At 38.9% G+C, this 15560-nt stretch overlaps 1 protein-coding gene across 1 annotated transcript in view; it reads right to left on the bottom strand.

Moving 5' to 3' along the window:
* DNAJC13 (DnaJ heat shock protein family (Hsp40) member C13) overlaps positions 1-15560 on the bottom strand; it is a 108890-nt gene that overhangs the window by 2411 nt on the left and 90919 nt on the right. Inside the window, exons 47-55 of the mRNA XM_057738611.1 lie at positions 15318-15392; positions 14973-15085; positions 11447-11616; positions 11246-11288; positions 10708-10881; positions 8994-9173; positions 8425-8565; positions 6773-6916; positions 4013-4112 (exon numbers count right to left, since the gene is read on the bottom strand). Coding sequence (XP_057594594.1) covers positions 4013-4112; positions 6773-6916; positions 8425-8565; positions 8994-9173; positions 10708-10881; positions 11246-11288; positions 11447-11616; positions 14973-15085; positions 15318-15392 — 1140 coding nt within the window. The remainder of the gene's footprint in view (positions 1-4012; positions 4113-6772; positions 6917-8424; positions 8566-8993; positions 9174-10707; positions 10882-11245; positions 11289-11446; positions 11617-14972; positions 15086-15317; positions 15393-15560) is intronic.

The following is a 15560-nucleotide window of genomic DNA, read 5'->3' as shown; positions in this document are numbered from 1 at the left end:
GATGTAACCCTTAAGAATAAACCCCTAAACACTCCAGATTGGTATAGTTCCTGAGCACTTCTGATTGTGGGCTCCACTTAGTTCATACCAAATGAATAGATTATGAGACCAAATCAAGAATGCTACATGTAGAGAACGGACTAAGGATGTGGTTCTCAGACTATGTGCTGAGGCACCCTGGAACAAATTCACAGGGGATGCCACGGGATATTTTAAATTTGAGAGACACAGTGACATTTGCTGGATACCATACAAACAAGTACTAACAAGTTGTCTGGATATCACTACTTAATAAACTTACTTATTAAGTACTTCTTTTGGCCTAGGGGTAAAGAAAAAAAAAATCACTAAGATAGTAAGGCACTGTGAACTGAGAAAGTTTGAGAACCTCTGGGCTAAAATCTAAATTGTGAATGATGAGCCTAGAAGGATTATCTAGAAGAGACCAAAGTGTAGCCCCATCATTTGCCTCTTTAGGAAAGACAAGTCAATTCCTGGTGTTTCTCTAAATGAAGTCTGAGATGTTGTCTCCCTCATACCCCTGGCCTCTTCCAGACGTGTCTGGTTTCTAGGGGCTGGAAGCCACCGTCTGCAGGGATAGGACAGTGTGTTCTCCAGGGTAACATGGCAGGAAAGAATCGGGGCTGCAGAAACGGGGCACATGGCACACTGGGTAAGGCCGCTGGACTTAGGAGCGATGAGAAAGGATGGAAATTAACAAAGAACCCCACAGAACAGAAGTGGCTGCCATGAAGGAGTAGTGGAAGGAGCATGGGCGTTGGTGAAAATGAACGTGGGATTCTCAGGGAGGAAAACGAAAAAAGGAAGCTCTGTCTTAGCAGCGATGTCCTACAATAAATGGACACTGACCTTAGGGACTCTTTCCTAACATGGCTCCCATTGTGTAGTCTTGGATACGTATAAAAAGAAAAACAAAAGGTAGTAAAAACCAACTCTGGAAAGAACTAATGGACCAGTTCGATGAGAGGCCCAAGAGATGTGCCCTCTCTCCCTTTGATGACCTTAGGAAACCAAGTTAACTACTCCACACGCCTCTAATTAACTAGAAATAAATAAGTATAGAGCACAAAGTTCTTCCTCTCTAATTCTAGCTCCTAAAAGCATCTTCACCTTGGCCTGCTTCTCTTCCTTTCCCTGTTGTTCCTTTTTTCTCTACTGATTTTCTAAGTGAGGAAATCAGGATTTTCACTGCTGAAATTATTTTTATAGGGTTTTGAGCCTGTCAACACCAAGCTCTCCTAGAATCTAACAAATGGCTAAGTAACCCAGGGCCCTGGACAATGAGCAGCTACAGCTTATCTGCACCACGGGTAAAGTCCCGCTGAGGTACTTTTAGGTGAACATTTATTGTAAAACAAAACAATATGCCAGCCTAGAGAGTCAATCTCATCTCAATTTATCAACACTGAGTAATCCTGCCTAAAATATCTTAATTTTTACCCCAAATTCTGCACATGTGATTGAGTAACATTTGCTCAGCAGCCAGGAAGAAGAAAATCATAACTGTGATTGGTCATTCCCATCTTATTTTGAAACAGTAATTAACTTTCCTTTATCTCTCCTCATCTCCTAAACAAAATCCACTTATCAGAAGAAAGGGCTGGTGATGACTTGTGTTCTCACAGCACCTATTTCATCTGCAAACTGATTAGAGAGGGACTGGGTACAATCTGAATCTTCTCAAGATTGAAGGCAGGGTGGGGTAAATATAAAATTCCAATTTAGCACAACATTGTATACATTCCATGGAGTTCCACATAACTGGATTTCGTTATTAGAAGTACTTGCCCCTTTCATCAAACAATGACACGCAATACATCAACAGCAAAGCTCAAACACAAAAAAAGACAAACATTTGGCAACCCAAGCAATAAATGCACAGCAGTTCAACTGGTAGTACTTTCTCAACAAAAGAACAGCCCAGATGGATAATGTGCTAAGAACTGGACAATTTGGGGGCCAACACAGCTCAGAGCTAGTCCAGATTGTCCCAGGTTAACTGATGTGCCCACAGGTTTCAACAATGTCTTCAGAATGGCCACAGTAACTCCAGGCTCCTTCCAGGCTGGGATTTATACCACCTCCCCTTCAATGGATTTATATGGAACTTGCTGCCAACTTGCTGCCCCTTGAGCCGCACCAAGGTTGTGAAGACATTTATAACCCCCAGCCTTTTTCCTTCCCTAACCTTCTTCACCCCCTACAGCCCATCAAAGCTGCTTCTCACAACTCATTCAGAAGCCACCCAAAGGATCCAAACAAGGGACAGGCACACACAGAAACCTTTTTACTCCCTGAACTTTTTCTATAGTTATTAGGGAAGCTGGGAGGGGGTGAGGACCAAGATGATTTCTATAGGAATTCTAGGTCTCAAGATAAATCCCTCTCTCTTCTGTATTCTAACCACGGACCTTTTGACCCACAGCTGTTAGTACATCAAGACCACCTGCAGTCTTTTATTCCATCCAATCAAGTCAATGAATGTGAAGTACATTCAAGAACAAAAAGAATTAGAAGAGGCCTTCCTGTGGGGATGCTTATAATCTATATCTTCCTATTCTTCAAGGTCAAATTTTAAATACGTTTACTCTTAGCTAGAAAAAATAAAGCAGGTTTTCCAATCGTACCGTTCCTACATACAACATAACGAATATAATGCCACAAAAAGGTGGCACTGTGTGAACTTTTTGGGAAAAGAGTCTAAAGAGGTAAACTTTTTGGTGTGTCTATAAGAACATACTCCTACTTAGAAGCTACAGCTTTACCCTGAATTTGAAAGAGATACGGACGAGACTAAGACCATATTCTAGGTATTTCTCTCCATAGAAATCACAGTGCAGGGGATGGGAAAGTTAGAAGGGAAACCCACGGCACTCTACTCAGTGTACACACATGCACCACATGTTCATAAATTCTACAACTCTGATTACAAATTTTAATGGGTTAATATTAAAGAGGTCACAGTGGAGGAAAAAACAGTAACATTACAACCAAGCCTAAAATTAAAACCATGCAAAACTTTCTCCAAAGTCTCTATTTTTGAATATTCAAGATTTAGTCTTTAGGATTTATAAATTTCTATACTAGCAATCAGGATTATTAAAACAATTACACTGGTATGAGAAACACTGGGTAATTAACTTTTTCTCTCAATTTACCCACATTATCTCTGGTTAGAGGAGGATGCAGGGCTGACTTTTTTTTGACCTTTTTAAATATACTATAATTTCAGGTAGACAGCAAGAACCACTTAATATTCCTAAGGTTACTTTCAAACTAAAAACACTTATACCAAAGACTATATTTCATTTTTAGCATTTAGCAATAGAATGCTGTGACTTTCTTTTTAAACAGAAGCCAATATGAAAACAAGCATTCCAAAGTTAGTTTGCTAAAATAAGTGTGTCAAACGGACAAATGTCCTGAGCTTCTGCAGTGTGTTATCTTTTGATCCCTAGGCAGTTAAACATCCTTTCCTTTATGGTATTCACATATTTCCTCCCATGAGAAGATAAATCCTAAATATTTAGTAAAACTGCATATCAATCACTGGTAACTTAGAAGAAAAAATATTTCACACGTGAGTATGCATATTTGGAACTACAACCTATTATTTTGACAGAACAGAATGATGCTATCTTGTTTCTGATACTGATATTTCTGAGTAGACAGTTCTCCACACTTTTTTACATGTTCAAGATAAGCATTTTAATACAGCCACACTCCAAATATAACATATGACACCATGGATTAACTGGGTCAAAACTGAGCAGAGGCTGCGCTGCAGTCAGCACACATTCAACACCACAGCAGGTCGCATGCTGCCTGGGCCAGAACCAGAGGTCCACTGCATGCCCACAGTATCTCCAAGACACGTAGCTAAGAACCTAAGAAAACCCACTAAATGCCATTTTTAATCTAGACAGGGCAAAAGGAAGGTCCAAGTGGCTTCTGCTATGTGTCTTAGGGAATAGAATTGGGTGTGGTTTACCTGTGAGGTATCCTGCTGTTTGTGACTCAGAAATAAACAAATCATGTTTCTGATCTTTGAAGGCACTCCAGACTGAAGAACGAGACAGGATTTCATTCACCTAGGGAAGTAAAACAAACTCTTTGAACTTAAACAAACTAAGAGCTGGATGTTGGTAGATTAAAGAGAAAAAGCAAACTTCCAAGACAAAAGGAAGAGGCCAGCCGAGGAAAGAACCAAAGATGAACCAAGACCTCGCATTCATCAAACGCTCTACTCCAGGCACATCTCATTCAGCCAGACCCGAAGAAGTCCCTAAATCAGCCTTCCCTCTAAACTTGGGACTCTACTATTTGAACTTACTGATTTGTATGTAATTTGGGCACGAAGATATTCTTGTGATAGTAACAACTGGCTGACAGAGTGGTGTGAGCTCATGAAATATTCCTGAGGAAGGGGTCTGGGGTCTGGGGAGGAGCTACTGCAAAACTCAAGCTACAACTTTTTAAAAAAAAAAAAATTTATTTGGCTGCGCTGGGTCTTAGTTGCGGCACACAGGATTTTATTGCTGTGTGTGGGATCTTTAGTTGTAGCATGCAGAATCTTTTAGTTGTGGCATGCAGGCTCTTAGTTGCAACATGTGGGATCTAGTTCCCTGACCAGGGATTGAACCCAGGTCCTCCACATTGGGAACGCAGAGTGTTAACTGCTGGACCACAAGGAAAGTCCCTCGAGCTGCAACTTAAAGCACTTTTTCAAACGGTGGATGTGATCTGTTATAAGTTTAAGAAATCAATTAAGACAGCTGTGATCAACTTGCTTGAGAAAATAAAATAGGTTAATATGGAAAGCATCACAGTATCACATGTAAAATGGGCAAAATTGTTCTGTGATAATATATATACACACAAGTATAAATAACATGTATGTAAACGTGTTCTGGGCTAAGATGGAAGGCGTGTTTCTTTCTGTGACATAGATAAAAAAGGTTTGGAAATTCCAACACAGAGGATATCTTTTGCATATCAAAGCTCAGATCAAATATTTATTGAGCACATCATATGTAGGTTGCACGGTGGATACAAAGATGAGAAAGACATTCTCTTTCCCTGAAGTGCCTACAGTTTAGTAGGGGAGACAGAGAGTGCCAGATAACTTAGTGGTAAGCATTAAAGTAGAGATATACACGGGGACCGTGCGAGTCCAAAAGACTCTGTCCCAACCCTGGAGAGAAGTAGTGGTGGAAGTGATTAGATATGAAGTTGCTGAAGTTCCTATTTTGGAAACTATCATAATTCTTTCCTCCCCTCGGGCATGGAAGGTAGGTGCCAAGGTTGCTCTGTTCTCATCAACAGGAATCTGGAGGCAGGTCAAGGGGAGGACAACTGCTGGCACATGATACACAGGAGTGCCTTTGCTTGGCATTCAGAACACCCACAGGTAACTTTATGAAACATATAGTTAACGACTGCAGCAGCACATGCTGTCTCTCTTCTTTATCACCTTAAACAGTTCAAATGAGAATACTGCCAAGAGGAACAATGGCATAAAAAATGTTTCTTTAGTTGGAACATACAAACACAGTGGACTCACTAAAGGAAAGCTTTAATTTAAACCTACAGAAGCACATTAGTAGGTAGAAATAGTCCATACATCTATGAATGGATGAATGGGTAAACAAATCGTGGCATATACACACAATGGAACATGATTCAGCCTTAAAAAGGCATGAAGTGTTGAAACACGCTACAGTACAGATTAACTTTGCAGACACGCTAAGTGACAGAAGCCAGACACGAAAGGTCACATGATTGTATGATTCTATTTATGTGAAACGTCCAGAATTGGTGAATTCCTAGAATACAGAGCAGGGATTGCCAGAAGCTTAGGGGAAGAAGAAAAGGGAAATAATTGCTTGATTGGTACAGAGTTTCCTTTCGGGAACTAGATAAAGTGGTGCTTACACAACATTGCTAATGCACTAAATACCAGTAAATTGTTCAATTTAAAAGGATTAATTGTATGTTCTGTAAATTTCACCTCAACTTAAAAAAAAGAGAGCATTACTAGATAGGGCTATGTAATAATACTGAATGAGGAACTCCTCAGAAGCAACATTAAGAATAAACCAATGAGGAAAATTAAATTACTGAATTGGTCTGAACTCAGCATACGCGTGCAGCTGAAACACGTTAACAGATATCTAAGTTACAACAAAAAGGAAGCCAACACTTTGTAAGTGCTAATAAAGGAAGAAGAGGAAACTAAAATGATGTTCTGTATCTTTTAAAATGGTATTATGGGATGGTTAATGAATGTTGTTATCACTATTCCACAGTAACTCCTAGAACTGAAAGTTAATCTTAACAGCACTAAATGCTCAATATTCTTCTCTGCTGAAGAATGTGCAACATGCTACCACTATCCAGAGAAAGAATCCTCCTGGGTGACTATCGGAGCATATGGTTTCTGTTTTATGAGGCAGCTATGCTAGTCCATCCCTGGTCTTGGGGTCTGCCCCAGTTATGGTCAAGAACCACACCTGTAAGTGGTTCTCTTGGAAGATTGGGATACCAAGTAGTACACTCTAAATATATGCAGTTTATTGTATGTTAACTGTATCTCAATAAAAGTTCTTAAAAAAAAATAAAACTAAAACTAAAAAACAAATAAATAAATAAAAGAACCACACCTATAAGTGGAACCTGAGCTGAGATGCGTGGATCTCCAATGGCCAAGACCTCTGGCTTTGGCCACAAAGTTACCTCTGTGCAGACTCACCTGTTCTCCGTGCTGCAGGCTTCGAGTCATTGCCTTGAGCGCTTTAACAATCTGAGCCTTTGTGGCTGCTGGGCTGTCCAAATTTTCAAGGCCAATGCCTTCAAGTAATTTTAAGAGGTATGGGACCAAATCTGCTTTCAGGGCCTAGAAGAGATTAAGTATACACGTGTGTGTATGTGTGTGTGTGTGTCTATACATATATAGACACACATATATATACGCTTTAAAAATGTAAGCCATCCACTGAGGAAATAATTTCACCCCCAGAAGCACATCTGGAAGAGGACACGCTGCTTTATTTTAATGCCAGGTGCAGAATGGGGGTGGGGAGAGGTATGTAATGATAATGACATTTTTATTTAATGAGATTTTATTCTGCTCCATCAACTATTCTAAATGCTACATGCTGATTATTTTACTTAATCCTCCTAACACCTAATGATGTAGGCACAATTATAATATTACCTATGGAAAAACCAAAGCAAAGAGGGTAAAACATGTTAACAGAGCTAGGCAGTAATGGAATCTGTGTCTGGACCTATCAAGTACAGAACCTGAGCTTCAGCCAGTATACTGGTCTGCCTCCTCTAATGACATATACTGATGGGCAACAATACTTGCAGTATATTAATTTTTTTCACATTTTCTTAAAACCTTTGCATTCACCATACATTTTCTATCAGCCTAATAAAAGCTAAGTAATAGTTTGCTACCACACAATTTTCACTGCCCACTCAAATTCAAAGGGAAGAGGTGGAAGTAACTAAGTAAACTAAGTAACTACCTCTTTTTATAGATATTATTCTTGGAACCAGCCTGTGAGAAGTCTTAACTTCACTTCACAGATGAGGAATCTGAGTGCTATAAGGTTAAACATCACGCCTGAGGTCACAGAGCCATCAAGTGGTGGAACTAGCTCATGTTCTTTCCAAAACAACAACCCTCCTTAGCCAATTACAAGTTTGAACCTCAGAGCATCCAATTATCTCCTTGAAATGTACCCAGTACTTCTAATCTGCCTGAATGAGGAACAGGAATGGAAGTGAGGGTGGGTGGGGAGAGCAGATGTGAGAGGAAAAGGGGCTGAGAAATAGGAGGGCCAGATAATAAGGGTGCAGGGCCTTAGTGTTCAGGCTGTCAGATGTCACTTTGTCATCTGGCAGGTAATGGGAAATCACTGAAGGATTTTTAAGTGAAGAATGAGTTATATTTTAAGAGTTATATTTCAGAAAGATGACTTTCTCAATGGCTTTTAAATTTATTGTATGTTTTTTGTTCCCTTGATGCCTGCTACACTGTTATCCACCAAGTCGTCGTCTTTTCATTAGATGGGCAGTCTCTTTGAAAAGGACTATAAAAACCTTGGCGTGAACATGACTTAAGAAATGCCTAGTAAGTAACCGAAATTTAAAATTCAGACATCACAAAAGTACTTTGACATTGATAAGATTTTTGGTAGCCGGCCCACCTTTTCTGTGTGTATATATACATGTGCCTGTGTGTGTGTATATAAGACATAAAATTCTGCATGTACAAACTTGCAAGTTACCTCCCTGCTAAGTCTGAGAAACCAAAATCAGTGCTAAATAAGTGAAAATCTATTTGTTTGGCATGTTGCCTTCCCTAAAACAGAAATCTATAAAGTCACTTACTTGTGCTACTAATTCACTCTGCTCCTTCTGAAACATTCGGTTAATTGCTTCACAGGCTAGACCAACAGTATCTGGTCGCTTTTTCATTCCATTCATCAGTGGGCCAATGGTCTCCAAAGATGCCATGGCTCGAACACACAGCTAGGTGCCCAAAAAGAGCTTACTTGCAGACTAGCAATATTTTATGTAACACAGTAAATACCACAATAATATATGAAAAGCTTACACTCAGTTAACGTTTTTTTTTTTTTTTCCCACACCACATGACATGCAGGAACTAAGATGTTCCCCGACCAGGGATCAAACCCACATCCCTTGCAGTGGAAGCACGGAGTCTTAACCACTGGACCACCACGGAAGTCCCATCAGCTCAAGTTTAATAATGAAGTGACTCAAATTCAGTCTCCTATTAATCACATTTAAACCAGTTTAAGAACAGTTACGATACCATGAGGCTCATGTGGATTAAGGCAGTAGGAAGGTGATTTATGCTGCGATGTATGTTAGTCAGGAAGAGGGAGCACAGATAAATTCTAGAGCTGTGAGCTACTAAGTGGATTCATCAATACCTCGTTTTCAGACAGGGCATGAATAACTCGAATGGCACTCTTAGGAATGGCATTGTTCCTATGATTCATCGCCTGGATAACTTTGGGGAGATGGCCCAAAGGCGGGACCTGATCAGCCAGCTGAGGCTGTGCATTGAAGAGACACACTGTTGCTGTTGTCAAAGTTTCCAGAGTTTCTCCCTGGAGGATACAAAACAAACAAGCAAGCAAACTGTAAAATACTGATGAAGTCCTAAACATCCTTGGTAACTATCTAGTGTTCAGAACTAGGGGTCCACAAGTTCTAAGTGCTGCCACCTGAAAACTGATCCATAAATCCTGCAAGGAAACAAACGTCCCCATCTCGATAAAAGGCATGAACTTAAAGGACTTTAAGAATGTGATACCTTAATCTAAACAGCCTTTCTCTGGGCATTTCTATTTCACATCTCGTTTCTACTGCAGATAGAGATTTCTATTAAGAGATCATCTCTCAAAAGATATTACTAGAAATTTTCAGATAATGCTATAGAAATGACAGTACCAGGGAACATCAATAACTCAGAAGAATGAAGAGCCAGTGAAATGTTTCCCCCGGTTCTATTAAAAATCCTACTAATTAACATGTCTGGCTGCCACAATGCACTCTTTATTGTAGAAAATGGATTGCAAAGACCTATAATTTATACCGTTATATGCAAACATATATATCCATAACATAACATGTCTTAAATAAACATGGAAGCTGGGATGCACTGAAAAAGAAAGCAACATAGAGGGAAAATGTTATAAGTTTTTCTGCTTCCAAGTGTGTACTTTTTGAGGATTTCATTTTTTTAAGCAAACTACCTATGTAGTAAAAATCCTAGTAAAGAGAAAATATGACTATAGAAAGACATATGTAAATATCTGACACTTAACTTTTTTTAAAGTCTTGCAAAGCTAATGATAGTAACTATTCCTAAGTACTCAACATTATACTAAGTACTCCAAATTTATCAAAACTCATGGAAACTTCAGCCTTAGGAGCAGATGCTGTTATCCTTCTATGAGGCAACTGAAGCAGAATCAGGAGGTATTACTACAGGACGCAGAGCGAGTCAGTGGTGGAGCTGGTACTGGGGTCCAGGACCATCTAACGACACAGCTAGGGCTCTTAATTACCTCTACAGCCAGCTTGTTTAATTCAACAATTACATACCTCAATTATTTTCAATATACGGGTTCAAATAAAAAAACCTCATATTATATCAGGGTTTATGACTTGCTGAACCAAGACCAAGTCTACTTTCCTACTCACTCCTGCTTTCCTGCTAGCCTTTGGCTTTGAGCACAGGTAGCAGGTTCAACCCATGCAGTTAAGACGTTCCTGTCAATTTTTTTAACTAGGGTCATTCCTGCCCTCTATGGAATGCTGAGTGAAGAACATACCCTAGCAGGACACACTTCCATTTAGGTTTCTCCTTAAAACCATACAATCACTGGAAATGGGATGGCAGAAGCCTTTCAGAGCTACTATAATTGTTAGAAATAGCAACCTCTCCATACACATACCTCCAACTTTTACAAAGAAGTTTCACTTTTGATCAGGCATATATGAATTTAAGTGTGGCTGCTACACTGAAAGAGGTAGCCAATTCTGAACATATGGTCAATGAGGACGGTGTTTTAACAGAAACACTATCACCATATTTAGCAAACTGTATGAAATGCCCAGCTAATGGCTAAAGCTTACATGAGGATTGTTCTTCTCCAGGAGCTCAGTTAATTTTTCTAGCAGTGCAATAAGAAATTCTCTAGGCTTTCTTAGAACCCAAGCTGGTTGTGCAATAAAGATTCTCAAGAAAACTCCTCCAACAGCAAGTTCACCTTCTGCTTCTCCAAACACCACAGCAAAATCTTCAGGCAACTTTAAACAGAGAAAGAATAGTCAAGTCACTTACTAACCATCAGCTGTACATGAAGCATAAAAACCCATTAAAGAAATCTTTATGAAATTAACTAGTCCTTAAATAGTCGATAATCAAATCAAAATTATTGTAAGTTTTATTTTCTCAATAAAATTCAGAAAAAGTCCTTCGATTAAGTTACTCCAAAAGTGAGTATTCCTTTTATGTTTAAAACCTTATTTTCCAGGGGAAGACCTAAGTTTTTTTTTTTAAGACAAAGTACTAAAAGGTTGGCATTAAACTCATTCAGCAGGAATTTAAAAGAACAACAAAAAATTACAGTGAAATGTAAAATTCCTTCCTCTGAATAAAAGTATACTTTACCTTCCAGTTTACGTCAGGGTTGTCTTGCTGATTTTTAAAGTGCCTTGGGAAAAAAAAGGACACCAAACTTCAGTCACAAGATACACTTTGATGAAGCTTTGTAGAGTAAGTCTTACAGAGGTGACAGAGGCATGTGGGGACGTTTGCCTGCCCGGTGGTTCCACCTGAGGCCCCTAAGTTATTACATGTGTCTTCACTTACTCGAGCATCATTTCTCTAACTGTCGTGGACACTTTATCTCTGGAACTATCATTCCAAATTAACTCAGGATTTTCATGAGTTCCTTCAAAAATATGGACAGCAGCTTCAGGGTTGTCTCTCATGGCATCCATAAAAACACTTGGGAGAAATTTCATCAAAGTAATTCGAACCTAGATGAGGAGGTTTGAGAAAGAAAAAAGACTTATTAGAAACACTGCAATGTTTGGTTTGCTTTACATCTTTCTAAGATAGAATGCTGCTGTAATTTGTGTAAAGGCTGATATGGGTCACAGCTATCATCCAAAAACTCTGAAGTGAGAGACGAGATAAACCTTGGTTTACGCAAAGGTAGCAAGACTCACCACGACCTGCTACTACTTACCTATCCAGGTTCATTTCCTCTCCCCTCCTCAAGTTTAAGAAACGTTAAGAGATGCAGCACCAACAGTGTGTGAAGTTCCCAGAGCACATCACCCTGCCAGACCCTGCCCTACACATGCTGTTCCCTCTTCCCAGAAGGCCCTTAGCTGGCCTGTCTCTCCACCTCTCCCCATACCCCCCACCCTCACAAATTTTTCTCCTGTTACCTTTGTGTCATACAAGTATTTTTTAGGGCATTTATTTTGCTATACTATGCTTTACATTATACTGTGCCTTTTTCCAAAAAGGGTTTAAAAAGCAGCTTTAAAAATATATCCAACACACACATAAACACAAACTGAAAATTAGTCTGAGGCATAAGGACAAAGGGAAAATGAAGGTTGAGAAGATGAGTTTTTCCCTCAGGTCCTCACATAGTTTTCTCTCCTCTGTCATTCAAGTCTGTGTTCAAATCTCATCTTATAGAACGCTTCCCTGGCTGAGTCTCTTGTTATTGCCTGTGTTCTTAGCCCCTGGCACAAGCAGACACTTGAAAACTTACTTGAATGAATGAGACTAATAGGAAGTCAATACACAAAGGAAACATCAAAAGCTCTGTATAACTGCAAGCAATGTATTACAAATTTAGCTCTGAACTTCCTAGCAGCCGATGAATTAAAGGAAACGATGCCAGTTACATGATAGCATCCACAAAACAGGATGTGTCACTTTTCTTGGTCAAATGGATCTAAGACATAAATATAAGGGTTAAAACTATAAAACTCTTGGGAAAAAATTAGGCATAGATCTTTGTAATGCTGGATTAGATAATGGCTTCTTATACATGATATTAAAAGCACAAGCCACAACAACAACAAAGATAGTATGGACTTCATCAAAATTAAAAAAAGACACCATAAAGAAAGTGGAAAGACATCACAAAATGGGAGAAAATATTTGCAAATCATATATCTGATAAGGGACTGGTATCCAAAATACGTAAAGAACAATTGCAATTCAATAGTAGAAAGACAAATTATCCAATTTAAAAATAAGCAAAGGAAGTGAATAGACATTTCTCTAAAAAAGATGTACACATGGCCAATTAAGCACATGAAAAGACATTCAACATCATTAGGCACCAGGGAAATGCAAACCAAAACCCTGAGATAACACTTCACACCCACTAGGATGACTATATGCAACAAAGACCTTTAACAAGTGTCAGAGAAGATGTGGAGAAATCAGAACCCTCATGCATCACTGGTGGGAATGCAAAATTGTGCAGCCACTGTGGAAAACGGTCTGATAATTCCTTGAAAGGTTAAAAACGATGTTACCATATGATCCAGAAATTCTACTCTCAGAGAAATAAAATACATATCCACACAAAAAACTTGTACACGTATGTTCACAGCAGCATCTTTCAGAATAGCCAAAAAATAGCAATAACCCACACGTCCATTTTCAACTGATGAAGGGAAAAACAAAATGTGGTATACGTGTATGTGGTATATGTATACAATGGAATATTATTTCCCAATAAAAAGGAAGCACTGACACATGCTACATGGATGAACCTTGAAAACATTATGATAAGTGACAGAAGCCAGACACAAAAGACACATATTATGATTCCATTTATATGAACTGCTCTGAACAGGCAAATCTACAGACAGAAAGTAGGTTAGTGGTTGCCAGGTGCTAGAGGGAAGGGAATGGGAAGTGACTGCTAAAGGGAATGGGTGTTTCTCCTGGGTTGATGAAAACGTTTCTAAAGTTGATTGTTGTTGCCCAAACCACTGAACTGTACACTTCATATGTGTGACTTGTATGGTAGGTCAATTATATCTCAATGAAGTTGTTACCAAAAAGGAAAAAAAGTTTATTGACCCTAGGTCTAGAATTTCTTGCTGCAAATCATTCAATTAAGGAGCTGACACTTGTATTTTTCCTATACAGAAAATTTAAGCTCTTGGTAAAATTTGTCCCTCATGTATTTCAAAGGTCAGAAAATTGCTGAAGAGCTCAAAAATCAGTCCTAGTACATATTTATTTTAAACATCTAAAACGTTTTTTAAAACATATAATATTAGACATTATAATTATGTGCTACCCAACTCTAGCTTTAAGAAAACTTAACATTAAATATCAATATTCATGGACTTCCCCAGAGGTCCAGTGGTTAAGATTCTACCCTCCAGTGCAGGGGGCATAGGTTCAATCCCTGGTTGGGGAACTAAGATCCCACATGCTGCGTGGTGTGGCCAAAAATTAAAAAAAAAAAAAAAAAAATCAATATTCATGATTTCATGGACCCTTGCTATAGGTATCCAAATGTAATCTCCCTTATTCCATCAGCCCTGTTGATGACAGACTATTAACCATATTCTCAAAGTAAATCTGTTCCAGGTCCTGTGACAGATTCTCAATACCTAAATCAGGAGATCAGACAAGAAAAAAAAAAACAATTGAATCTAGCTTATTTTACAGATGTAAAATCAGACTCTGGAAGTGGGGGCTCGGGAGCCTTTACTTCATATCTGGGCTGGCACAGACAATGCTTCAGTGAGCATTACTTCATGTGAAACTGATTTAATAACAGAAGAAGGGGACTTTGATTGCACCTGTGTCTGGATGCAATTCTCTTTAGAAGTGTTGTTCTAACAGGTTCCTGCTCTACACACTGGACCATGGTTCCAGAGATGATCTCGTCAGCTCCAGATTCTTAATGAGAGATCTCCCTGCAGAAGGGGAAGCAAAGGTGCCATTATGCTCACATGCTGTATGGCCTTAACTAATACAGGTGTGGGGTGTATCTCTTTCACAAGCTACCTCCACAGCCAATCCTTGAAGTGTGAAAGTCTAACCTACCTTCTGTGGTAACTTAGATACACTTCTGTTCTTTCTTCAAGGGAGATGAACAGTTTTATCACTGTAATTCAAACACTCTCTTAAGACTTCTCAATTCTGGTACAGGCTTCCCCAATTATAATTCTTCTCTAACTAGTAATATACAGGAATAATTTCAGGTATGTCAATCTTCCAACTTTCACATCAAGTCATTTCCTCACCATCTCAGACTTTGTAACAGTCATGAAATCAGTTATCAAAGTAACAGAGCTTTAATGATTAATTTCTTTCCAAGAACCCATTTTGTGCTCACCTTTGGACCTATTAGTTTATCTGCTGTCATTTTAGCAAAAAGTTCTGCTGTCTGGGCTCGAACCTGTGGATGTGTTGAATTGCAGAACATGTCTAGTAAATAAATCAAAGCTCCTGTGAAGGAAAAAAAGAATTAGTGTTTATACTCTAAATAAAAAGATATGACTTTTCTAATCAGTAGAATTTATTTTCCACCTCATTTCAACTCAATGTTATTTGGTGGTTTTTTTTTTTTTTTAAAACTATAAGCCTTCCAAAGCATTCTTCATCAGACTATACAAAGCAGCTCAAAATAAGCTCTGCCATTGCTGAGCATGACTGGATGAGGAAGCACTCCATACATTACCTTTTGCCATTGCTTCTTTGATTATTTTTGTACTTGATGTCAAAGCATAAAGAGTTTCCAGAACAAGCTGACGACCTATAGGATAAAAGACATTTCAAGGAATGTATCGTCACAGTAGCTTACATTTACTGGGCACCAGTGCCAGGCACTGAAGTAGGTGTTCTACACAGGGTATCATACTTACATCTTCACAATAACCAGCAAAACAGGAATTGTGGCCTCCTTATGAGTGAGGAAGCTGAG

This window comes from Hippopotamus amphibius, chromosome 6 (genome assembly GCF_030028045.1).
Source record: "Hippopotamus amphibius kiboko isolate mHipAmp2 chromosome 6, mHipAmp2.hap2, whole genome shotgun sequence".
Lineage (NCBI taxonomy): Eukaryota > Metazoa > Chordata > Mammalia > Artiodactyla > Hippopotamidae > Hippopotamus > Hippopotamus amphibius.
The sequence above is the reverse complement of the archived record's forward strand: the minus strand, read 5'-3'. Positions and strand labels throughout refer to the sequence as shown.